This window comes from Corythoichthys intestinalis, chromosome 15 (assembly GCF_030265065.1).
Source record: "Corythoichthys intestinalis isolate RoL2023-P3 chromosome 15, ASM3026506v1, whole genome shotgun sequence".
In the NCBI taxonomy this organism is placed as follows: domain Eukaryota; kingdom Metazoa; phylum Chordata; class Actinopteri; order Syngnathiformes; family Syngnathidae; genus Corythoichthys; species Corythoichthys intestinalis.
The window spans coordinates 20,974,137-21,001,223 of NC_080409.1; the positions used below are offsets into that span (position 1 = coordinate 20,974,137).

The 27,087-nt window shown below is 40.3% G+C and overlaps 1 protein-coding gene, 1 long non-coding RNA gene and 1 other non-coding gene across 8 annotated transcripts in view; 2 read left to right on the top strand and 1 right to left on the bottom strand.

Annotated features, from left to right (window-relative positions):
* LOC130931029 (uncharacterized) overlaps positions 1–25,633 on the top strand; it is a 42,820-nt gene extending 17,187 nt beyond the window's left edge. Inside the window, exons 1-9 of one of the 6 annotated variants that reach the window (XM_057859476.1) lie at positions 17,184–17,938; positions 19,365–19,449; positions 21,955–22,161; positions 22,314–23,291; positions 23,407–23,541; positions 23,613–23,779; positions 23,869–23,970; positions 24,080–24,337; positions 24,474–25,633. In XM_057859476.1, the coding sequence (XP_057715459.1) occupies positions 19,390–19,449; positions 21,955–22,161; positions 22,314–23,291; positions 23,407–23,541; positions 23,613–23,779; positions 23,869–23,970; positions 24,080–24,337; positions 24,474–25,221 (2,655 nt within the window). In that variant the 5' untranslated portion in view covers positions 17,184–17,938; positions 19,365–19,389 and the 3' untranslated portion in view covers positions 25,222–25,633. The other 5 variants (XM_057859477.1, XM_057859481.1, XM_057859479.1 and 2 more) reach the window with 5 other exon arrangements.
* trnas-gcu (transfer RNA serine (anticodon GCU)) lies at positions 6,854–6,935 on the top strand. The gene has a single exon. It is a non-coding gene; the product is annotated as a tRNA-Ser (tRNA).
* On the bottom strand, positions 14,741–17,012 carry LOC130931030 (uncharacterized). Its single transcript, XR_009067152.1, has 6 exons — positions 16,737–17,012; positions 16,188–16,346; positions 15,746–15,869; positions 15,246–15,399; positions 15,032–15,142; positions 14,741–14,901 (listed from the first exon to the last, which is right to left on the bottom strand). It is a non-coding gene; the product is annotated as an uncharacterized LOC130931030 (long non-coding RNA).
* Positions 25,634–27,087: the final 1,454 nt, after the last annotated feature.

Genomic DNA, 27,087 nt, shown 5'->3' on the forward strand with positions numbered 1-27,087 from the left:
AATGCAGGATCAGGCAAAATCCTTTGAACAAAAATATCATGGCGGTTCCACACAACAAAGTCACAGTACTCAGCATCTACAATGTGAAGCTGTGCCTGAACTTGGTAATAGTAGTCATGACTCCGGTTCAGTATGACATTTCCCCCATCGTTGATGAGGCAGAAGCCCTTTCCTCCAGCACACAAGCGCAGATTGGTCTCATCTTGGTGAGAGTGTGGGCACTAAAATCACAGTGAGAAAAATGTGAATACATTAGCAGATATTTTGTGCCTTTTTGCTCCGTTGTATGGAAAGAGGTAACACTAATAGTGTTAACTATGGCCCGACCTCGTCTCCACAACGACTGTCAGACTCACGTCTATGATCGTTAAGATGTAATGCATGTTTGTTAACATTACAGCAGGTACTGCTAGCATCTTAACACATCAAACAATAAATGAGTAAATACTCACCCTGGCAAAGACCAATCGATGATTATCGCGGAGCCGTTTAGTACCGAGGTGATTTACCCACCCGCTGACAAAAAAATTATATGCCTCCAGACTTTTGTAGGCTTTCATCTGCTGTCTGGTGTAGTATGAGGTATGTAGCACCAGATAGTTCGTAATAGAACACCGGTAAATCTCGAAGTTCTGTCGAAAACTCGCTCATTTTCATAACATACGGGTCGCTTCCAACATATTTGCTAATTAATTTTGTATATCTTTGTTTTGAAATTGGGTCTAAATCCTTACAATACCGACTCTCCGCAACAGTTTCCACCATAGACGCATTCTCCATTTTAACTTCCTGCCCTCCGTCTGAATTCGCGCGTCATGACAGTGACGTAACTGAAACCCTCCTATTATACTTTGATCTGATATGCACATTTTATTATTACATACACAAACACGCACCTATATTGCATCAAAATTAACTTTGTCTTGCAATATCAAAAGAAACTTTTACAGCATTAAAAAAAAAAAAAAAAAAAATCTGATATGCACATTTTATTATTACATACACAAACACGCACCTATATTGCATCAAAATTAACTTTGTCTTGCAATATCAAAAGAAACTTTTACAGCATTTAAAAAAAAAAAAAAAAAAAAAGTGAGTTGGCTTACCTCTGCTCGTCGATGGCGTCACCCACGTGTTCAAATCCGTCACTATCTTCACTCGAGGACTCTTCCGAAGAAGACGATGATGACGAATTTGGACCACCCTCTTCCTCAAGTTGATCAAAAAGCACAATTGCTTGCGCTAAATTTAGTTTTCCGTTCATCCTCAAAGTCACACAAAGTCGCTCGCCCGCTTGCTTGATTCAAACGGCCGTCGCTCGCCCCCTCGCTGCGTCAGAACACTCCTGCCTCTCGTTCGGTGGAACCTCGCACGGCAGTTATATTTATAAAAAAAAAAAAAACGCATTTTGTGCTTCCACTGTGACTTCGAAAGGGTTCGTTTGATTTGTGTTTTTTTCATGGAGCTTCCGTTTTGAAAAAGGACAAGAAATGATGGAAATATAGACATAAACAAATGATCCATGCAGCGTTTTAATGTTTTTTTTGAGAGGACAATAAAACTATAAAACTTATATGACAATATCTCACGTTTGAGTTGGTCGATTGACTTCAAATAACAACGAGAGTAAACCGCAACTTCCGCACTTTAAAACGAGACCAACCAACGGCATGTGGGAGACGTAATTAAAACGCGAGGGTGCTTCAAAGACGACGTGCGCTGAGGACGCGCCGGCGCGTCCTTCGACTCTCAAGGGTTAAAAGATAGAGCGGCGTGTAGTTCAGTTGTTTGCAACCACATGGCAGGATGTGTCAGAGGAGAACTTTTCTACATGTAACTTAAGTAAATATTCCTTTCTTTATCGAAAGTTTGTTGTATTTACTTTGGAATCGCTGCATTCGTAGCCATTTTTAACATTACGTGCATTCGCAGAACAGTTTTTTTTTCCATTCCTGGATTGTTAAGAGACGATGAACAAGCTCGTTTTTATCGTGTATGTTGATATAATTTGCATTCAAATATTGCGATTTAAATTTGCTCATAAAATCTAGACACTTATTGTAGAAGTTTTCAAATTGTTTCTTTAATTGTTTTTGAAAAAGGCTTGAATCGAACGGTGTACCACCTCCTAAACCAATACAAGTGCACTGCAAAACCTCACCTTCTTAAAACTGAGCAAAAACTCGTGCCACCACAAAGACACGTTGGCGCTGTGTTATGGAAGGTATATTGTAGGGTTGGGAATCTCTGTCATGAAGCCGATTCGATATGTATCTAGGTACAGAGGTTACGATTCGATCAACAAAACGATACATTCTTAAGGCCGAGTGATTCGATACATTTTAAGAACGATACGGTTCGATACAGAGTGAAAATGATACGATAGTAAACATTTGTTGTGTGTGTTCCTACAGTATTTTAAGCATATAAAAAACCGATTAAAAATCAAACAACAACATTTCATACCAATGTTCTGTTTTATTTTTTTATGAAAAAAAAAAAAAAAAAAAGCTTACTATATGACCGACCGTCATTTTGTTGGATGGGTTTGATAATAAAATAAAACTCCAGTGACGGACAACAATAAGGTGCAGTAATTTAATTAATGTATTTCCTGGTGTTTTGAACACAATAGGTAAGTAATTTAAGTGCAAACTTTCAACGTAAACATCTTAAAAGCAAAAAATATTAATTATATGCAGCAGCTCTAGAAAAAAAAGAATTAAACCTGCTAGTTTTATCATAAATAAATATTAAATTTTGCTTTACCACTGATATACTGGGGGAATAAACAGGGCCGGCGCTAGCTATTTTGGTGCCCTAGGCATAAATGCTTTGTGGTGTGGTGTGGTGTGTCATCAATACAAGAGAAACACATTCAGGGATTATATGGTGAAATATTGTTTTGAACCATGGTACAGACATTTTCTAACTTAATTATAGTGTTATGCAGGCCCATATTTAAAAGACAGATACATGAAAACTTTAATATTATACCTTTATAGACATGGACTGATAGGGCACTATATAAACATTCTGGACATAATGTGGAAACAATGAATATGAAGGGAAATCTACATAGCTTTAAATTTTTTTTTTTTTTTTTTTCCTAATTAGTTTCACCAGTAGATGTCGCTCTTGGCCTCTGAACCTCTCGAAAATGACTACGGCTTCTTACTAATGGAAAAATGTCGGTATCAACATAGTCGCTGTATAAAACCACTACCGGTATGTCTCGTAACATTCCATTTAATTTTCATTGTGCAATGAATTTGCAAGTCACATCATTTCCACCACAGCGTTTTGGAGTGTATTTTTGTTTGTTTGTGCACACTAATAAACGGATCATAACCCGATTTCTGGAGTTACCAGATTATTCAAGTGGTCATGTAAAGAGCATGATCCGCTGTCCTTTATCTGATAAACACCGCTATTTTACATCTCTGAGCATGTGTACAAATGGAAAAACGGATGTCGCTAGAGAGGCCTTAGGGACACCAAACTGATTCGCTTTCAGCCTATGGGCCTACTCTGCAGTTAGCGAGCTTGTGTAACGCAATCGCAACACTCGCATATGAAGAGGTTCAGTGGGACAACTTCAAGCAAGCATGGGTTTTTGGTAGACATGGAGGAAGGCCTATGCTGAGACCAAGAGTTTTACGTCATGTACTTGGAAAGAAATCGAACTATTGACTTAACATGTAAACCAAGTTTTTCCTGATTATCACATCACTGAAGTGCACGTAAATGCGTCAAATGTCATTATTGTCATTACCTGGTTATTCCTAGTTATCAGATTATTGTAGTCATGTAAACGTAGCTGATAATAAATAAACAATTGTTAAAAAAACAAAAAAAAAACATTCTTACCTGCAAGTGATGCACGGGCATAATCTCGCTGCTTTTTCCTCTTCCCTTTTTCCGCCCCCGACTCTTGTTGTCTTTTCGATGACATTTCCTTTCAAGAATAAACTTCTGCCAAATTTGCGACTGAAGCATAATGGAGCAAACCACTAGGGAATTGGGGGGGGGGGGGGGGGGGGGCACCAAAGGTAGACTGACGAGAGGGCCGCACAGGAGATTCTTTTTTTGTGTAAATAATGAGCCCATGTTACTTATAATTGTATTACTTGCATTTATCAGTTATAAGTTTTATTTTAAATACTATATATTGTTGTTATTATTACAATTACTATTTTTTTAGGATTTTTTACAAACTTGATTTTTTTTTTGTGCCCCTACAGGCAGAGTTGGTGCCCTACGCGCAGTGCGTGTTATGCGTATGCGGAGCGCCGTGTCTGGGAATAAAAACATGGCATTTTAGACAGACAGGTCTATAATCATTACTTTAACCTTATACACAGCAAAGTCATTCACTTATGCCTGTGCTTCCACATTTTTTTTATTCCTCATCACTGTCTATATCTTTTTTGAAGGGCAGATTTTTCTTGAGGAAGATCAACTGATCCACATGTTCATGTTTAAGTAGACCGCATTTCATGGAAACAATATGCGGCCCTTTCAACCATTGTAGTGGGTTATTTTTCAGGGTGAAAAACTCACGATCTCTGTGCCGCTTTACACTTCACACTGTCAAAAGTTGCAAGTGATGGCCCCTCAAAACGTATTTTCTACTGGAGAACTGGGAATATATTTTGAAACCCAAGTTCACACTTCACACTGGCTCTGTCCTATGCGAACAGATCTGGCTGCTTCGTCACTTCAAAGTCCGACTTTTGTTTTCCTGGGTGCGTTGAAAATCAATTGCTGAACGTCGCTGGCATGGTGCGCAAACTGTCCATTGTTTTAGCATGTTGCTTCATTCCCACTACTAGTTTTGTTTTGGGCTGTGAAGAAAACACTACGGAGCGAGCGTTACAGTGGTTTTGCTAGCTCTCACGTTGTTATGACACGCGAGTGACGATCGGGTAATGACAGCGACTACTAGCGGTTCTGCCGAAATGAATGGGAAGTTGAGGCAACCACGATGGCGGTCACAATGTAAGTGTGCTGTGTGGTGAATGACACAAGCGCAGCATGTAAGGTAAAAGCTAAATTATTATCATATTAAGCAATGCATAGAACTATGCATTAGAAGCCGATTCTTGTGCTCGCGATAGCCGAATTCTATCTCTACCATAGGTTCATTGAATATTTAATGGTTAATTACTGTTGAATGGTAACTTTACTATCGATACAGCTGTATCTCTCACCTGTAAAACCAGATAGCTGGTCGTATCGGTTTATCGTTCTCAAGCTTAGTATATAGACCCTACCCACCGACGTCACAAAATCACGTGCTCGCTGTATGGTTCCGCCCCCTTGTCTGTCATTTTGTGTCTGTTATTATCAATGGTCTCAATTGATCGAGCAATTGATAATGCATTTCATGGAAGACCGGGTGCTTTCGGATGCCGTAAACTCACTTGATGCGTTGCATAAAAGGCATTATGTGGAAAAGCCTTGATGCCTAAATCGATGTTTTTCGACCCACTGTCTCCGCCGTATTTGCCTGACATCTGCTAGCTACCCTGATATGTACAACTATCTTGTCCACACAAAATCAGCCTATTCTCACGAAAGTTTGAAAAACTTTAAGAGCTTGGAGGCTTATAAATACTTCGTTGCTGGTTGGGTGAAACAGGTCCTCGTCCACGAAAATTCGGCAGGAATCTATCTTGTGCTTGGAAAGGTGAGTTACGAAATTTTCAATTCAAAATCTTTTGTTATTGCTAACATCCACTGTCAAGTCTAATGTATTTCATGTCGTTTGTCAATGGAGTTAGGGCTTTTAATGTTTATATGGTTTAGCGATAGCACTCTCACTACATACATACGTGTATGTTGTCGGCGATTAGCCTAGCAATGATCTTAATTGTGGTTGTCAGCCCAAAGCCCTCTAAATATATATTAAATGCATCTTACCAGATATAAAATGACTACTACATAATCTGTGGTAATCGTTTGGAGCCCAGTTTTCTCGTCGAATTGCAGCAGCCCATCTCACTCTCTTCTCTCCGGGTCTCTCGGAATCCGGTAGAACTTCAAATCTCTCCGTCTTCTCCGTCTATCTTCTCTGTTATTGCAACCGACCGCCACACACGCCTTCACCATTTTGATTATTAATGTTAACGAGCAGAAAAACACGTCGTAAATAGGAGGAATGTATGTAGCCGTAACAGGTAAACATGATGTGTTGACGGACAATTGGGCGGCACCAGTCAGGAGGAAGGAGTTGTGACGTCACGTGGGTAGGGTCTATTGGTTACCAGGTGTAAAGATGCAGGAAACATTTGACCTATGTTACTGCAAACAAAGGCTATTGTAGCAAATATTGACATTGATTGTCTCAGGTGTTCAAATACTTATGTGCAGCAGTATAATACAGATAAATTGTTTTAAAAAACCTTACATTTCCTCTCTAAAGGTCAAGCATGTGGCGCCATTGGTGTTAAAGCCTGTTTATTGTGCACTGATAGTTTGTGCCTATTTAATGTTTTTTTTTTTTCTTTTTTTTTTTTCTCCTAGTGTCTGTTTCGTCCTGTTATGTCATTTTTGTTGGTTTGTGTGTTATGGACACTCTGTGTGATGCCTGAATAAAGCTAATATATAATGAGCTCGAAGAATGCGTTGGTATTTGGCGCTCTCTTGTGGACATATAACAGTTGCCAGCATTTACCTTTTTCGTTTACGGATTTTTTTTTTCACACGCCATAAACTGAATATTCATTTCCTTGTTAAATGTCACTTCTCCGTGCAGAATAAATAGTTCTCTTTCAAATAGAATTCTTCCTGATCGTGGTGTATATCTTAAAGTTGTATTTTACGTACTGTCCACTAGGGTGCTCACGACGAGGTGGCCGAGTGGTTAAGGCGATGGACTGCTAATCCATTGTGCTCTGCACGCGTGGGTTCGAATCCCATCCTCGTCGGACGTCGCTTTTTCTCGTTGGATGAGAAATGCGCCCTCATTTTGTTCACCATGATGACCCGCTTATCATATTCTAACCACATCCTAAGAATTCCTACCCTAATCCTAACAAAGTCTGGACAAAAATCTTAGTATTGCTAACAGGCCCCTGCAGCAGGTAATGCTAAAGATACTTTGAATTTTCACTGTACAGCCAGTGTTCGCCAGAGAAGAAAAAAAAAGGCAGAGAAAGAGAACAAATAGTGTGGATGACTACACAAACAACAGAAGAGACGACAAGAAGTCATTTGGTAGACGGGTTTGGGTCGTCACTAGTTGGAATCGAACCAGCGCGAGCCAGAACAGTGGGACTTGCAACTATGTGTTTGTGCAAACTTTTACTGCCTTCACGTAGTGTCATAATTAATGGCACATGTCGAGTCGAAAATTGCAAGTAATGGCCCCTCAAAACGTATTTTCTACTGGAGAACTGGGAATATATTTTGAAACCCAAGTTTACGTTATGACGCAACTTTTCAAAATGGTGGACAGCGAACAGAGTTCTAAATGGTAAGAAACTAAGTTTTTAAAGAGTGTCAATTTGCCCGTTCTGACAACTGTATAATAAAGCAGTGTACACAGTTACATAATTTGAAGAAATACCCCTCAATGTCAATTTATTATTCTTATTTATTGAAAAAGATGAGCGAACCCTGAAGAACAGAAAACACAACTACTTAGCCATTGCATACTAACTTGACTAAATTAAAGACAACCGAACAAAAAGTAATGACAAGGCTGATAAAATACATATCACTATATGTGTACAAACCAAAATACAACAAGACACATAGTTGACATTAAAAGAAAGTAAACTTACAGAAATATGTGTGGCGCACGAATAATACAATGCAACAGCATAAACGTCTCCTCCAACTACTCATTCTCCCCCTTTTACTGTAGAAGCAGCAACGGTATTACAGGAAGACACTGTCCCCTAGCGGCCGTTGGCATTCTCTTCATAATTTTTATTTTTTCAACCAAGTGTTTGCAATAATTTTAGTAAAATTAACCGTTTGCATTTTGATGCATCGTCTTGTCTTGTTGGAGTATCTGAATGTCTTAAACTCGTAGAACACATGAAGGTAGCATTTATTTTCATTCACCCCAGCCGCTCCGCCGATTGGCTCTTTTGCCCATTTCTCCTACACTTTGAAGTTTTAGCCAGCACCCGCTAGCAGTTGAGTCCGAGCACATAAGAAAAGGTCCGAACAAGGCACTTGACAAAAGATCCGAACACTTCCGAACGTAGGTCCGAACACTTCCGAACGTAGGTCCGAACACTTCCGAACGTAGGTCCGAACACTTCCGAACGTAAGTCCTAACGAGAGTCCAGGTGTAGGTTCACTATCCCGATCCCCTCACTATCCATTCGCGGGGCCTGCGCTTGACAGTGACGTCACGCTATTCTCGCTATATGATTGGCCGATGAGTCGAAATGCTCTCCCGTGACCCTTGATGGTTGTAAAACAACCGCTCATCTATGTAACATGAAAACACAACATTAACTTAAAGTGCCCGTGTTAACACATGCATCTCAAAAACACAGGTGCCTCGTGTCTTGGAAAAAAAATGACTTCAAATTCTTACTGTTGGTTAAACTTACTTTTGATTGAGTACTTTTTGGCTGCCCCACGAATGTGGGCCTTTCGGGCCTTGGGACATTTCGAGGAGCGAGTCCCGCTGCTGTATTCTCCTGTCTTTAAGTAGTGGAAAATTTCCTCATAAAAGTCGTCCATGGTTATACAAAGAAAGAACACAATAGTTCGTGCAACAAGCGTTGTTGTGATGATGACCGATGTTTCGTTTTTAAACAGGCATTTCACGGGAGAGCATTTCGACTCATCGGCCAATCATATAGCGAGAATAGCGTGACGTCACTGTCAAGCGCAGGCCCCGCGAATGGATAGTGAGGGGATCGGGATAGTGAACCTACACCGGACGGGGCAAAAGCGAACGCAGTCGCGTGGAAGAGGAGGAGGAGGAGGAAGGGGGGGCGTCACCAAATTTTCGAGAGGAGTCTGGCTGCAGCCGAGAGGAAATTTTCGCATTCTGTAAATGGTGTTCCTTGCTACATCCACCACATGGTGGCGCTGCATCATTTATATTGAATGGTTTCTTCTTCTGTTACTGATTACTTTTTGTTGGAGTTAATCTGCGAACTAGTGACGAGATTTGTCGTTCACTTGAGCAAACGAATCCATTCCGGTTCGTTCAGTAAAAAGATTCGTTCAAACAAATCGTTCAACGAATCGTTCGCCCCCCTCATCTCCCTCCCCGCCCAAACGAATCGTTCGGTTACTGAACGGGAAGTGACGTTGCCGAACGAATCACCAAAGACCGCTTCGCAGTATAACTGAACGGGAAGTGACATTGCTTGGTCCCTCCCTCTCTTCCACATTGACCACTCGTCGTAGTTTCAGAAATGAGTGACAGGCGGTATCATTCTGCTTTCACAGACAGCCTCGTCTCCCTCCTGCTGCTGCAAAAGCGAGGGAGAACTTCCGCGTCGTCTGTCCTAGTTCTATGGGCTCAAAGTCATGGCTCGTGCTTGCATTTCGATTTAGGACACGGTTAAACATTTTCCTTTTGTGAGGGGAGTAGGGGGCGGGGGCGCACGGACTTTCTTTAGCAGGTTCTTGATCACACATACATATACAGCATGTTTGCTGTCACGAAAATAAAAATACATCGAAAGTTTAATTTCTGAATATGGAACGACCAACACATCATATTTACATCTCGCTCTGTTGTATTTTTGTTTTTTAGTATTAAGATGATCGTGTTGCATTTTTGCACTGGTATTAATAAATAAAATAATCCGGTCAGCTCCCCTGTCGTCCCCGCATCTCAGATCGTCAAATGCTGACGAGAAATAATTGTTTGCTCTTTACGATGTCGCCTTTCTACTCTCATTAGTCTGTTAAGAAAAATGTAGACATATTGCGACATCTCCCGTGTCCGCGTGCTTTGTTTTTGGGCGCTTGAGTAGCACATGATGGACGGATTGACATAATTTGTCAAACCAACCAACACCTGCCACGAAGAAAAAAAAAAAAAACACTCGGAAAAAAATTACATGTATATACAGTTTCATTGCAAATCAGTATTATGGTGATCATATTGTTTTTTTGCACTGGTATTAATAAATAAAATAATCCGGTCAGCTCCCCTGTCGTCCCCGCATCTCAGATCGTCAAATGCTGACGAGAAATAATTGTTAGCTCTTTACGATGTCGCCTTTCTACTCTCATTAGTCTGTTAAGAAAAATGTAGACATATTGCGACATTTCCCGTGTCTGCGTGCGTTGTTTTGGGCGCTTGAGTAGCACATGATGGACGGATTGACATAATTTGTCAAACCAACCAACACCCGACACGCTGACACGAAAAAAATAAAATAAAACACTCGGGGAAAAATTGACATGTATATACAGTTTCATTGCAAATCAGTATTATGGTGATCATACTAAATATTTTTTTCTGTGCACATATGAGGTAAATATCGCTGCCATGAAGCCTCCATATAGTGACAGTTCTCTGCCCGCTTCACTGCCGTCACGCGACCGCAGCTCAGCTTTTGCTTGCCTCGTAGCTACCCGTGTTTTAAATTACTGTAAATTTGATAGTATGTCGTCATAGGCAGTCACGAGTTTGTTGAGAAAAGTACTACTCTAAACAATGCTCGCTAGATTTGTGTGGTGTTTTTGTCTGTTTGAGCAGCATTTGATAGGCTCCACGTTAACAAATATGTGACAAAGTCATTTCCTTTCATTTTCTGATTCATTCACCGCATAGTCATTACTGGAAAATCAAGTTAGCAGCAAGCTAGGTCAGGAACCGGAGGACCGAGTCACTGAACGGGAAGTGACAAAACTCAGTCTTGCCCCCCTGCCTGCACGCTGGCTGCTTATTGGCCACACGTGGACGTGAGTGACAAACGCCCTGATTCTGTTTCCGGTCCCTCCCCTGCCCGCGATGAGGCTGGCGTCTGATTGGTCGTGTGCGATGTCAGAAGACGCTGCCGCTTGCTCAACGCCCTCCCACGCAGCGAACAAGCACCACCTTCATAGAACGAATCAGTGCAGATGATGATTAGTTCGGTCTCGTTCACCAAAACAATTCGTTCAAAAAGAACGAATCGTTCGCGACCGATACAACACTACTGCGAACACGTGTGTACGAACCGCTGAGCTCCCGAGTGGTAACAATAGGAAAAGGGTAAGTCTGAAAATTAAAAGGCAACAAAACATATAAGACGAATATAAAAAGTGTTATAAAACAATGACTTTTTTGCCGACCTGTCGTCTATGGACACGACACGATTAGACGACTAAGAACGATATTATTTCGTGCTCGTCCGAGGAAAAAATATATTCTCTCGACTCGTATTTGTGCTTGTCATTACCCGATCGTGACGGGTGCATCGATTGTGACGGTTGCTACTGCGCACGCCCAGATCGACGCCATTTTCTCCCGAGCGATGACGGGAGATATAGACATATATGTGAGAGACTCAATGATCGAAATACATTTAAAATGTATTTTTTTTAATCGGTAGGGCATCTGAGGTACACCCTGATCCAAGCAATTCATGTGTACACAAAAAGAAAACCTTAAGACTTTATTTAATCATGAATAAATCTTAGGCAAGCCGCGATTGGTTCTGCGCATGCGCGTAGAGCACCGCCCCCACTTGAGTCACGATGCCGCAAGAGTGATTTATGTGGTAGATTCTGACATAAAAAAATATTAATCAACCTAAAGACATCGAAGAATAGTGAATTTTTATGTCTGAATCTCTTGCGTTTATAAGCGTAAAGCCTTTGAAGGAAGTGACGTGATGCAGTCACGTGAGAGACGGTCGCGCTCTGGTAGCTATCTGCGCATGCGCGTTAAAGTTCTTCGTTTTTTTTTTTTTTTTTAATTAATCGCGAATTTTAGTGCATACTGCCATCTACTGTATAAAAATGTACATCATCTACAGTTTGCCTCCACCCTTATCTGTGTATCAATATAGTCATAATAATTCTTTAAAGTGCTTGTGACACGAAAAAGCATGTTTATTTCATAATACACGCGGTATTTTATGCTCCTGAATGATATGGACCGCTTGGATGTGTGTGGAAGCGATCGCTATATTTATTTAGTTTTTTGAATCCCGCGCCAGGAAAATGAGTGACTTCCGGCTTCGGTCTCGCATTGAGGAGGAGGGCGCTGTGACGTGTACGGTAGAAGACGTCCTCTTCACGCTACAGTGTACTGTTGTGTATGAGGACGAAGGATTCAGCTGATTTTGCGGATTAATACTTTTATTTTTTGCATCACGCCAGCCAAACGGCTGCAGAAAAATCATTCTGTATGCGGGAGAGGCGTATGCTCCTTTTTGGAGTTTCAAAAGGTTCCCATTCACCGTGGATATTTACTGTGGGACCATTGGACTTACAAGGAAGTGAGTAAACATCTTGTTTTGTATTATGTCAAATACGAATACAGTGATTACAAAGTAAACACTATAAAATTCCTTTAAATAAAGGACTACTTACGTTTGATCATTGATAGGCATGTAAAAAGCTATCCTCACGCTCATTAGCAGTTAGCTGTTAGCACGTTAGCTACACAACAATTCCAGCCACCCTCCTCCAGGGAACGAACTGTAAATTGCTCTCCGCCGGGCGGTTTGCCGATCCGCAAAGAAACTCGACAACCGGGTCGTCATGTCAAATAATCCAGGCTAGTTATGTGTGATTTTCCACTTCGAAGACTTTGAAACATCCCTCGGTTCGGGTTAGCATGTCGGCTAGCTGTCACTCCTTCTGGTCTGTTTGCATTCTCCGAAGCCGGGGAAGGGAAATGACATATGTCCGATTTAGGTGTCATAAAATATCGTTCGGCAGGTGTGACAGTAAAGGTAAAGTCGACTGTTTTGACCATTATGGAGTAATTTTGCCATGTCGTCTTGAATAAATGGATTTTTATGATTTTATATTCCATTTAGCACAAGTTATTTGTCATGACCATGCCATTTATTTAGCAATTGGGGAAAGTACTTGGGTAAAAAGAATATCCTGTAAAAATATTGAAGTAAAGAGACAGAAACAATGACATTTTGCCGCTCTCTTCGTCGCGTTTTCCTCATTGTGAATAGTTCCCCCTCGACGGGCTGACTGGTCCTTCTCAAGCCATTTATATAGCTATTGGGGAAAAATACTTGGATAAAAAGAATATCCTGTAAAAATATTGAAGTAAAGAGACAGAAACAATGACATTTTGCCGCTCTCTTCGTCGCGTTTTCCTCATTGTGAATAGTTCCCCCTCGACGGGCTGACTGGTCCTTCTCAAGCCATTTATATAGCTATTGGGGAAAATACTTGGATAAAAAGAATATCCTGTAAAAATATTGGGAGTAGAGAGACTGAAACAATGACATTTTGCAGCTCTCTTCGTCTCGTTTTCCTCGTTCTGAACAATTCCCCCTCAATGGGCTGAATAGTAAAACCGATGAGCCTAGTCTACCGCTGACGTCATCCACCTGTTGGGGACGCTAAAGCCCTATAATTGTAGGCGTGGCTAACCGGCAGATTAAAAGACTAATTTCTCGTCATCTGCGCTTTGCTAAATTGTTGTATATGGTCGAATCGTCTCAAAATATGATTCTAATTCACATAATAATGCCATTTAAGACTTTTTTTCTGGTGTCGTATGCTCTTTAAAAGAATTGAAAAAGTGCTTCCCTTACATACTTAAATGTCTTCCCCTCCCCTCCCCTCACCCCCAGTAACCCCTTCAGAGACCATTCACGCTGGTTAAATTTAAAAGAAAAACTTTAAACCTTACGGACTTTGTTATAACATACGTTTCTCAATGGTATTACAAATAGAAATTGTTATTGTAATAATGTACGAAGGCTTCAGAGTCCTAGATTTGTATGGTGAGTATAGTTTAGTCCTTAACAGTAACAAATGAAAAGAGCCTCTATTTTGACTTTTTTATATTTAGTATATATACAAAATTTTGTTAAAGCCCATGCTTTAATTCTGCAGCTAAATCCAACAATAAAATGTTTTTGTTTTGTATATATTTTGGTATATTCGTAGTTTCATGTAATTTGCTGTGATTATAAAAAACAAAACATTATCACTGTCAAATTTATTGTTGTAATATTTCGACCATTTTATAAGGATTCAAGGATTTTTATTGTCTCATCAGTTCACATTTACATGTTAATGGTGAGAAATTAGAACTCAGGTCCCGCTTTAAAAGCAAATATAAATGCAGAGTGAGTATAAAAGAGCAAAATTGTAAGGTGCATACAAAAATAACAAGCAAGAAAGACAAAAACGCTGGATAGAAGTATAAAAATATGTAACTACTAAAACAATTTAGCAGTTGGCTGACTTGAGCTTGTTAGGGGCTAAGATGTGCGTGAGGTATATAGACATGATCATAGTAGTCCAGTAATATTGGGGGTCTACGGAGCATGGCAAGAGTTCAACAGTCTGACAGCTTTAGGGAAGAACAACAGAAAATTTATGACAACACTGAAAACTATGTGGCAGTCATTCTTTAGTCCAAAATACATAATACAAACCTACAAATGCATAAATATAATTAGAAATACTCTTGAGGATAAACAGTAGAGAAGGTGAATAAACAAATAAAAGCTGTAAGGTGACATTTATTGCTGTATTAAATTTAGGGGGAAAAAAAAAGTTTCATAGGAAAGCATCCAATGATTATGCCGTAGATTGAAGAAAACAAAATGCCTTAAGCTGAAACAGTTTTAATGTGCATGTGTAGAACAAACTCAAACAAAAACATTACAGTTTAATGCATTGGACAGCAGGAACAACTGCAGTATCCTGTAGGTGTTTCCTCCTCGCAGTAAAACGCCGTTACTTTACCCCTTTTCTCCTCTCCAACAAATCCTATAAAAGAACATAAAAACACTGAGAAATACCGTTTCCAAGCACTGTGGCTTTTCCACCATGTCTATGCTTTGTTGAGATATTAAGTGTCTCTAATGACACCAAGATAAGCTTACACAGTGCAACTCACCTCGTGGGGATTGTTTGAACTGCTCCCCATACCCATGGCAGATCTCAATGGTGTACATGTTGTAATACTCTCTCCTGAATTCTGCACAGAACCTGCTCCATGTCCAGACACCTGTGGGATAAAAAAAAAATCACATTTACATATATAGCTTGTAGACAAATGTGACAACAGCACAAAAAAAGTACATGTCATTGCATTTTACTGAAGTACTTACTGTTAAGCCATTTAAAATGTGGCCGTCTTCTGAAGGAGTCTGGAGAACCAAGGTCTCTGATTCTGGACCACACAAGCGCCAATGTGCATATAGCACGGTCACCTTCCCGAAGGACAACTTTTTCATGTATGTTGGCAGTCAATACTTCTGGCAACTGTAATATAGGTGAGCCGACAATGAAAAAGTATCAAATTTATTAAAAAACAAACGTTTAAAATGTAATTGGCTTCTCATGACAATTACTAAACTCCCTGCGCAATACTGCCTCATTGGGCCCTGTCTCTAATTATAATTACTAGTATAGCAGTTATGTCCTCAATTTAGATCAAAGGAAATTATGTCCAGGATTAGGCAGCTGTCAGTGTCATCCTCAACCTTTCAAAGAAGACATAATTTACACATGACATGCAGGTGAACGTTATGACCAGGTAAGCAATCAATTGCAGTGATGACCATTCCCCTTATCAACATTGATTGATTATCTTGTAGTTTTCTTTTACCTGTCTGATTGAAGTTTAGTAAGATATAGAGGGGGTTGCCTTTGGAACCCTGAAGACAGGCTGTAGAGATCCCTGAAGAAGAGGGGACGCTTTCTCTGTCCAGAAGGCAAATCTGTGCCCATGCCTTTAAAAAGAAATGCAAATAAATCCATGCCCAATACCTCCCAATGTTCTTTGACATAAGTGTCACAAAATGAAAAACAGACCACCAAAAAGGCTTTAAAAATGTGACAATATTTGATAATTTTTCAGAAATTAAAAAAAAAAAAAAAATTATTTACAATATTTCTACAATTCTGAAAAGGAGGATGGTCTAATATCGTAATGTCTGTTGAGAAGTGAAAACAATCCATTTGTGCTTCAATATAAATCATTACTTTAGATGAAATAAATTTCATGTAACGCTTCTGATTTAACTTAGTTGCTCAATTAAGGCATTTACCCATTCATTGATGTCCTGAATCATTGTTGGCCAATAGAAGCTAGAAATGGCCTCGACGCCGCTCTAGTTCCCAGAGGTATTTTGACACTCCATGAGGATAGTCTGCTTCCCCTTTGACTTGATGACCAGGCGCATATATTTCATTGGGGGGTCTTTTATCTGTTGGACGAAAATTAAAAAAGCAAAGAGATTCTTAAAATTCAGTAGATTAAAATGACCACCACCTGACAGAGATCAATAATAATAAATAAATAAAACTCAGCTCTGGACCTTCTCCCACCTGACATTCACAACAGTTTCACTTATTTTTATTATAACATTTCATATCTTTCTCATTTTCTACTTAAAAAACAAAAATAGAAAAAGTGCCTCTTTTTTTCAATGATTTCAATATCTTTATAAATAGTTTATGGAGCTGCGTTTTTTAAATGGCATAAAAAATAGTTACTTGGCCTATAAAGGATTAAAAAAACGTAGAGGCTCATATATTCATGACCCTCTTTTCAGACCTATAACACAAATTGCCAGTATAACATCAGTTTTACTTACCTTTAACAATGAAATCACGCACCATTCGTCGAATCTTACGGCGCCCACTTGAGTAGTTGGAAGCGTTCCGTCGACCAGGTACCTTGGAAGATGCTAGGTATCCACATTCATCTTCTCGGATCACTCGAAGTATCTATTAAGACATATTCAAGCATTTCATGCTACTCGAAGATAGCGGCGTACACACACGCATAAAAAACCCTCAATGTCCGAGCCTAACGCATAAATCTATATCTCCCGTCATCCCTCGGGAGAAAATGGCGTTGATCTGCGCGTGCGCAGTAGCAAACCGTCACAATCGATGCACCCGTCACGATCGGGTAATGACACCCCTCACTATCCATTCGCGGGGCCTGCGCTTGACAGTGACGTCACGCTATTCTCGCTATATGATTGGCCGATGAGTCGAAATGCTCTCCCGTGACCCTTGATGGTTGTAAAACAACCGCTCATCTATGTAACATGAAAACACAACATTAACTTAAAGTGCCCGTGTTAACACATGCATCTCAAAAACACAGGTGCCTCGTGTCTTGGAAAAAAAAATGACTTCAAATTCTTACTGTTGGTTAAACTTACTTTTGATTGAGTACTTTTTGGCTGCCCCACGAATGTGGGCCTTTCGGGCCTTGGGACATTTCGAGGAGCGAGTCCCGCTGCTGTATTCTCCTGTCTTTAAGTAGTGGAAAATTTCCTCATAAAAGTCGTCCATGGTTATACAAAGAAAGAACACAATAGTTCGTGCAACAAGCGTTGTTGTGATGATGACCGATGTTTCGTTTTTAAACAGGCATTTCACGGGAGAGCATTTCGACTCATCGGCCAATCATATAGCGAGAATAGCGTGACGTCACTGTCAAGCGCAGGCCCCGCGAATGGATAGTGAGGGGATCGGGATAGTGAATGTCATTACGACAGCGAACCTACACCGGACGGGGCAAAAGCGAACGCAGTCGCGTGGAAGAGGAGGAGGAGGAGGAAGGGGGGGCGTCACCAAATTTTCGAGAGGAGTCTGGCTGCAGCCGAGAGGAAATTTTCGCATTCTGTAAATGGTGTTCCTTGCTACATCCACCACATGGTGGCGCTGCATCATTTATATTGAATGGTTTCTTCTTCTGTTACTGATTACTTTTTGTTGGAGTTAATCTGCGAACACGTGTGTACGAACCGCTGAGCTCCCGAGTGGTAACAATAGGAAAAGGGTAAGTCTGAAAATTAAAAGGCAACAAAACATATAAGACGAATATAAAAAGTGTTATAAAACAATGACTTTTTTGCCGACCTGTCGTCTATGGACACGACACGATTAGACGACTAAGAACGATATTATTTCGTGCTCGTCCGAGGAAAAAATATATTCTCTCGACTCGTATTTGTGCTTTCTCCAAGTTCTTAAAGGAGTCTAGTCAGAGCCGTGAGAAAGAGTGTAGCGATATTTCCATAGGGATCCAATATACGTTTTTACTTCCGGGTAGTGGAGAATCTGGTAGTTCCAAACATCGCTTCGACGATGGCGGACTGCATTCATATGAATGACTGGCAGTCAAGTATATTCGGAGGTAAGTTGATGTAAAATAAATGATCCCTTTTGAATTTTCAACAGTCTGTATTCTATGAGAGGCACTTGATGATTTACATGTTGACATTTATTTGTATGTGCGTGGCGTAGTTATTCGTATATTTTGACGACCGATTTTCTACGATTTTTTAAGATGACTCTGCTAACTGGGAAGGTATCGCGAGGGATAAATTGATTAAACTCGCTACAACTTTTAAACTCTTTCAGAAGCCCTTTGTGACGTATACACTCGTCCATATTTTGTGAGTATTGGTAGACGACTGGTGTTCGGCCATTCCTTACTACGCGGCGAAACGAAGTGCGCCTGCGCAAGCATCCGCACGCATGCGCACTTCGGTTAGAAGCGGCGAGTACTCACTATTTTTTTTGTTTTTAGAACCTTTTCATTGACCCAAAGATACTTTTTGCATGGAAATACTTTTAACCATTGTGTTATTTTGTTAGCGTTGAAGCAGTTGACCACATTAGTCACGTAGCGTATTTAAACCGTCCTTATTTGATATAACTACATTTAAGTATTTTCTCAAAGGGTATGAAAAGGCAAAGGGGGTGTGAGACATCAATAGAACCGTTATGTGCCAAGATAACGAATATTGATAAAGTTAACAAAAAAATCAATCACATTAATGAGCAATTATCGAAAATAGATCGAAAATGACAAACATTTCCGAAAGTGTTCCGGAAACAGCCGAATGGGGCGGAGACGTCATAACAAGGAAACAAAAGGTTGAGGCAGGTGCCATCGTTGTTTATCGACGAGAGAGTTGCTTTCGTGTTTTATCAAAAAATCGCTAAAATGGTTCAAACCTGTCATGCTATGTGGTTTACAAATAGCCATTTGTCGCAATGTAGTACCCATGAGTTCCCGAACGCGAGAAAAAGAGCTGGACTACGCAGACAATGAGTAAAGTTCGTCAGTGCTAAGAGGGCTAATATTGCAGACCCAGCCTCCGGCACGGTTTTGTGTGGTGCGCATTTTACACCTGAAAGCTATACGAACTATGGGCAAATGAAATCAGGTTTTGCTAAGAAATTGCTGCTGAAAGCAGATGCGGTGCCCGGTGAAAGAGGACGATGACTAGCTCTGATGAGACCACCTCACCCCAGGCAAAGCAAAGGAGGGAAATGGCCAGAGTGAGTACTCTTTTAAAATAAAAAACATATCACGCATTGGATATAGGACTGGACACATGTATAAATTATCGCTCGTAAAATATATAGAACAAATCCTCTAATCCCATTTATATTTGTGTCGGTTGGCAGAGCGAAACCGATGATAGCATATTAAATGATAATTATTCTATACATTACTTTATTTTGCGGTCACGGTGTATCAGCTTCACAAAAAGAAATGCAAAACAAACCATTCGGTGATTCTGTTGCCGCCGGTGTTTCATCAGTGTGATTGCTCCCCTCAATGATCCTTTCATTAGGCTGCATTGGCTTTCGTTTGGGCTCAAATTGATAACCCAAAACAACAAAGAAAGGTTCATAACTCTCCTCGTCACCGTTAGAAGAATGTTAGTTACGTCGGATTCGTCGCTGCAAATAGAAACAAAATTGTCCGCTATCATCGCCGCCATTCAGTACTAAGCACTGAGCCGGTTGTTTCCTTATAGTGACGTCACGCACACAATATGCTCGATTTCCGGCATCTCGGGGGCGGGTCCTTTTAGCTTGACAATCGACCTCATTTCTATCATTTTCTTGGTGTTGCGATGTGTGTAATTACACGAAGTGGCATGATATGTATTCAAAAGGCATGCGTTGATGCATAAATGATGGAATATTAGCATTTCCCCAGGTGTTGTCATACCCTTTAAACCGTCCTTATTTGATATAACTACATTTAAGTATTTTCTTAAGGCATTTTTTAAAGTATATTCTGCCTGTATGCATTTAAACAAACCAAGTTTATTGCGCACGGTAGTACTTTGGGTGTCAAATTCGATTAATGTAGCTGTTTCGCCGATGTAGCAGATTTTGGCAGAACACTGGTTTCCATGTGCTTATCAGCTCGATTTTGTAAGCTTTGAAGGAAGGTTTCACCCTGATGGAAGACTACCAAGTCAATGCATGACAACCTGTATTCTTTACACCAAAATGTTTGACATTATTATATTTTAGAGATGTGGATATAAGGTGATCTCAACAAAAAATAGACACAAAATTTATAACAAAAAAAATAATGAATATATTTTTTTAGGTTACATTTTCATAATCCGCATCATGCTGCTGCTCGTGCTGGGGACAGCTGCTGGTGACTGTTGGCTGTGAGCACTAAGCCCATTTTTAAATTGCAAAAAACAAACAAAAAAGCCTTTTATTTCATTTTTAACGGCTGACCATTGCCATCCATTTTTTTCCTGCTGCTCTTGGTCCTTGGGGAATCCATGCTGCACAACCAACCATCGCAGGCCACTGATCTATAAAATGTTAAGTGTAAACAATGAATCATGACAGCGATTTTTTAAATAAAAAAATATGATTTTTTTTTATCAAAGGGTAATAGTTTTTTATTGTTATACATTAAACCATGTTACAAAAATAATTAAATTTTGTTCCTGTCTTGTAATCATTTTGTGTTGCTTTGGTCTAAACTAAATGAAAAATGCCTCTAAAAAGGTACAGGTTTGGTTTTTGCTAAAATTAGAGGCTGTATTCAAAATTTACGATTTTACATCCAAGTTATGCAGGAAATATTTGTTAAATGTCATTTCTTTGTGTTTCACGTTTTAGTCTATAAAATAAGGTAAATGTGCACACACACATAGTACATACTGAATCAGCATTAGAAAGTACAACAGTAAATAAAAGTGGAAAATAGAATTTAAAAGTTGTGACAACAAACCTAACCTTTTGGGAAACAAAAGTATTTTTTTTGTTAGAAGTCAATGTGATGAAACAAACTAGGAACTGCCACTTAGAATTTGGGAACAAAATATGTTATACATGTTGTTATCTTTAATATGTTACCACATGTCGGTGACTCAAGGAAATCTAGACGTTCTCAGGAGAAACTATTCTATTCGTGAAAAAGGAAAAACCTAAATCATCATGCATTTCAATGAAGAAGTCTATTTCCAGTGCTAGTGCTATCACAAACATTTAATTTTACCTCCACAACATGGGAAAGTTCCCTTCTGCGTAACATTTAATAGTTTTCAGTTGTCATCCTACCACTCCAAATGTAAAATTAGCATTCACATATGTTGTAATGCAATGACATGATCAAAAAAGTACTTAGATGTGTGATTTTATAAATTTTCCCAGAAGTGTCACCATCACCGCTGTCATTTCCATTGAAAACCATTACAGCGCTGCTTGTGCTTGGAACCACTCACGCCCTACATGAACCACGTGACCACCCGCGGCGAGATCAGAGAGTGTCGCAACTCTTTATCCATGGCTCTGGGTCTAATATATTCATTCATTCATCTTGAATATTACAATTTAAAAAAATAACACATACACTTTAAAGTTGATTGTCTTCATAGTACTATAATTATAAAGTACTTAGGGTGTCCATAAAGCATAAGCATGTGGTAAAAAAGACACTTCTTAAAACAAAAAAGATTCTCAAAATTGGAATGCAAAATTTGACATGAACCTGTCCTGCTCTATATTTCATTTTTGCAGATGACAAAAACAGGGAAGCCGGATACCTATTGGAAGGATGTCTGCTTCAAATATGCCAGGGGCCAATTCCATTTCTCAACTGGTAAACGGCCAGGGGCCAAGAAATGGAAAACGGCCTTGGCGAAAATTGAAGAATGCCCCCTGAAGAACAGCCACACTAAGGATCTGATTGGGGGAAACCTTCGCTGCACCTGTGGGTTCCATGCGGTAGGTGAAATGATTTCCTAGTTTGTTGTTTTTACAACTGATGATTGTTTTTGTTGGAATACCTGGTGTTTTAGAATGCTGTTGAATTTTTTTTGTCTTTCTTTAATTACCCCTTTTTGTTACCTCCCAAAAATTAACCCCCTCCCCTCCAGTCATTAGGCGCTGGGTCCAGTAAGTCACCAGGAGGAGATCAGATGGAGGCTGGGCGAGCCCAAGTCAGCACTGAGCTGCGCAGCTCACCAACAGCACAGTCACCAACGCCGGCAGTACTGTTTCTAAAGACAGCGCCATCTTTGCTCTATCTTTCATGTAGCTCTGCAAAGCCACCACAAACTGCAGCTCCACTTGAATCGGTAACAATCAACTGGAAAAGTTTTCTTCCTGAGCAATGTCGGAAAGCCATCCAGGAAGCAGATCAGGAGTGGATTGCCAAGTGCCTATATGAACCTACAGGACAGCTGAAGCAAAAAATCCAAGCCAGCTGGTTTCATCCCCCACTGGAGCCCAAACCATGTCCTCCTGAGCCTGGGTGGTATTACCGGCAAAGGCTGTTTATCTGGGCACCAATGAGGATGTGGGGGATTCCTTTAAAATGCCCATGGTGTTCTTGCGAAATGAGCAATTCCGGGATTTATGGAAATGTCAGAGAGGTTATTGATGTGGACAGTCGCTACTACCTGGTGGGAGGCGACTATCCATATTGCAACAAATGCTCTCTGCCAGTCTGCCCCTGGAGCCAGGACCTGCTCTCCCAGCTTGATGTTGTGCACAGGAGTAAGTTTCCTGCTGTCTTCACAGCACACCTGGCTCTCGACAGAAAATGCATGACTTTGCTGAAGCCGAGGACCAACGGTAACAGCTCCTACTTCCAGTCTGCAATTGAGGAAGCACACAGCGATGAGTGGGCACGTCAGACCATTAGCTACTTTTCAGACTGTGAACACCATAAGAAAATGGCTGCAGTCCTGCCCTCTGCTGTTGTTTATCTTCCTCCACCTCCCTTCAGGCCCCTTCCACGTACTCAATGGTTTGACACAGTCCACTCTAATGAGATAAGCCATCTTGATGAATTGAAGGGCGTCATCACGTCAACTTATGGGCGGATATTTAAGATCGATTCAACAAAGAAGGTTAGCATTTCAATGATAAAAATGTATAAAACATGTCTCGTTAAAACATAAAAGTAATGTTTACTTCTTGTGCTTGCTTCACATGTCCCCGAAATGTCCGCAATGGTGTTTAAAGGAGGAAGATGAGGAGGAAGATTGCGCCACACAAGTGGAGGTGAAGGCGGAGGAGGCAAATTGCACCATACTGGCTAATGCTCCAAATGATCAGTTGTCAAGATGTGACACTGAATCTGAGGTCCTCGCCACGGAGGTCAATAAAACTTATTCTAACACCTTAACCTACTATAAAACAATACTCATCTGAAATAAATGTGGTTACAGACCAGCCAATGTGACTCCAGAGGAGTTGTAGGCTGGGAGGCTGTTGACGCTCTGGCATCCTACTTTGTTAACCTGAACCGCACAATGACCGCTTTGTCAACCAGGGAGGAGATGGACATAGTCCGCCTGTACACAGCTCTTCATGACATGGACAAGGCACCTTCAAGGTACAAAACAGTCACTATTTTGTACAATGTAATTATATGCACATTCCATGGGACAAATAAAACTTTTCAATGTGTGTTTCACTCATTAGAAACACCCAGAATGATAGAAAGAAGGCACAGGTTTCAGCAGGACCAAGGAGAGCACCAAGGAAGCCGAGTGGCTCTGCTCCTGGACAGCAGGCGGCAGCAAGGTGCTTGACCACAATTTGCTACCATCTTCATTCAATAAAAATCATCGAATAAGAGTGTATGTCCCTGTGAAGTGTTCAATTCAAATTATTTTATCTTTGTCTTCGACAGACTCCACATGACTCACGACCAAGCAGCCCAAGACCCTGAAGTTGACAGAGTCAGTGAGTGTGTTTGCCTCAGGCTTGCCAAAGAGTTCGAGCAAGCACGCAACAGGCCAAAGGACACAAAGGGGAAAACCATGCCCATCCCTCAGTCTATTGTCAGCATCTACAGCCACCTCAGACAGCTGCTCGAGGACAGCAAGGTTGTGCGGAACAAGACAAACTTAGTTCTGGTGCCAGTAAACAATACCACCGTCTCTTCATGGTATGTGTTATTTCATTTGCAAACAGTCATGACGGTTTATAATGATTTAACCTAAAAAAAAACACCTGTAAGAAAATTAGAAAAACGTAATACGTAAAACTTTTTATAAAATTATGAATGTGTGTTTGTCCTGTAGGCTGCTTAGAAGGGATAAGAGGAAGGACAGGGACATGCTGCAGCAAGGCACTGTACCTCCAAAACCGCTGCACCTGCCCAAAGAGCCTGTTCCGGCAGTGAACGCAATCCCGGCAGCCCCTGTGGAAAATGCAGATGAAGTAATGACATTTGAAGACCATGAGGAAGAAGCTTTCCCCCACCAGCGCACTCTGGCAGCCAGCGTGGAACCTGAGTGTTCTCAGCCTGTGTTCTACCCTCCACAGTACGGGCCACCTCCTCAGTTCGAGTATCCTCCATTTTATCATGCTTCCCCAGCTCTGCACTCTCAGTTTGCCCAGTATACTCCATCCACACAAGCTCCTCCTGGGCAGCCACCTCCTCCATACCAGTATCCTCCATGTCATCATGCTTCCCCATTTCCTCACTCTCAGTTTGCCAATTATCCACCATTTACACATGCTCCTCCAGTGCAGCATCCTCCTCCAGTACAGCAAGCTCTGTCATGTCCTGGTGCGCCTCAAGCATGCCTTCCATCCCAGTCCAGGCAACGTAAATGGAGGCTGCATAAAGCTGCCCTTGAGGATGAAGAACTTGTGTCAAATGGGGAACCACCAAAGAAAAGGCGGTCAAAGGAAAATTATACCTATACATGCAAGCAGTGTGGCCAGGACAAAAGTAAAAGGACTGGACACACCCAGGTGAAGGGGCGATGGTACTGTCCTGCCTCAGGACTGACAATAGACGACTGGAAGAAAAAATTGCAGTAGTAGTTGGTGTCACCAAAATTTGTGACTTTGTTAGTGACATCCTGTTTGCACACTTTCAATTGTATTTAAATTTTTTTTTTTTTTTTTTATACATAATGAGTAAACATTCCTTCAAAAAAAATCTCTTGTGTTACTATGTCGTCAGTGAAATAAGCGTTTGTTTTTGTTTATTTCAGCCACGAATAGACTTAATGTTATTATTACTTGTTTTATTCCGAATTTATTTTCATTGAGCAGAAATGCATAATAATCATTCAAACATAAAATAATCTTGCAAATTAAAATTTTTGAAAAGATGAGAGGATATATCATGAAAGAGCCATCTACATTTACGTAAACTCAATGTTTTGGTTTTACTAGGACTGGTACGTCTCACGTGCTGCGTTGGATCAGGTAAGCGGAGTAAAGCAAATGACTCTCAGGTGCTTGTCACATGATCTGTTCGGAAAAAAAATTTGCCCCATTATAAAAAATCTTTTTCAAATCATTTTGTTTTATTGCTTTACAACTTTTAATGACATTTTACCGGCAAAGTCTTAATTTTAAATATATATATATATATATATATATATATTATGGCTGTCAAACGATTAAAATTTTTAATCGAGTTAATTACAGCTTAAAAATTAACCGTAATTAATCACAATTCAAACCATCTATAAAATATGCCATATTTTTCTGTAAATTATATATACTGTAAAATAATTTGTTGGAATGGAAAGATAAGACACAAGATGGATATATACATTCAACATACGGTACATAAGGACTGTAGTGGGCATTTCACTCTACTGTCAATTAAATCTGTCTATGCTGTCCTCACTCCGAAGCGTCTACTTTTTCCAAAGCTCGACAGCTAGTGAACGACGACTTAACAATCAGACTTCTTCCTTTTTCATCTGATTTATTAATAAAATGGCCTCAAACCACTGTCCTCTTTAGACCGTAGTGAAACTACAAAAAAAAAAAGTATACAAGCATTGCATTAGCAACAACGTTAGCTTAGCACGCTATACAGGTTCACTAAACATAAACAAAAAGCGTCTCATTCAAAAAATATAACATTTCTCTTACTAACACAATATGTACATTCTTTACGACAACCATACTTACGGACAAATCTTGTCCAAGGATCATAGAAGCACAACATTACAACGTAGGCGTCAGCCCGAGACGTCGTGCAGCCATATTGAACTGGCAAGAAAGCAATAAACCATGTCGCAAAGCGACCACAAGAGTTCGCTGTTAGCACAAAAAACCTTGCTGTAAAACTTACCAAAAGGCAGAATACTGTCTGAGCGGGACATGTGTGTTAATTGCGTCAAATATTTTAACGTGATTAATTTAAAAAATTAATTACCGCGCGTTAACACGATAATTTTGACAGCCCTAAAATATATATAGGAAAGTCATTACATGCAATGACATTTTCGGCCACCACCGCGACTCCCCCTTAATCTCCGCGTATGCTTGTGACCATCTTGTGTCGGAGGAATTTTCTGGTGTAATAACCGTATTAACTAGGGGTGTTGAAATAAAACTGATTCTGGGATATATCACCATATACGTCACGCAATTCTCGTATCCTTTCAAAATCCATCTATCGATCCTTACACGTGTTTTTGGTAGAAATAAACCATTCAGTGGCTGCACTTCTACACCCATCCAGTAGCTGGGAGTGCGCAGCAGCATTGCCTTGGAAGTCTGCTGAAGTAACCACAACATTAGAGTAACTAGACTAGAGATGGTCAGATTAGTCCTTGTTATAAATCTGAAATTTGGGCTGATTTTGGCTTTGACTACGGGAGGCATGCAGTATTCAGAATCCTGCATTCAAGCAGGTTCGCACTAAAAAAGAGAAAATGT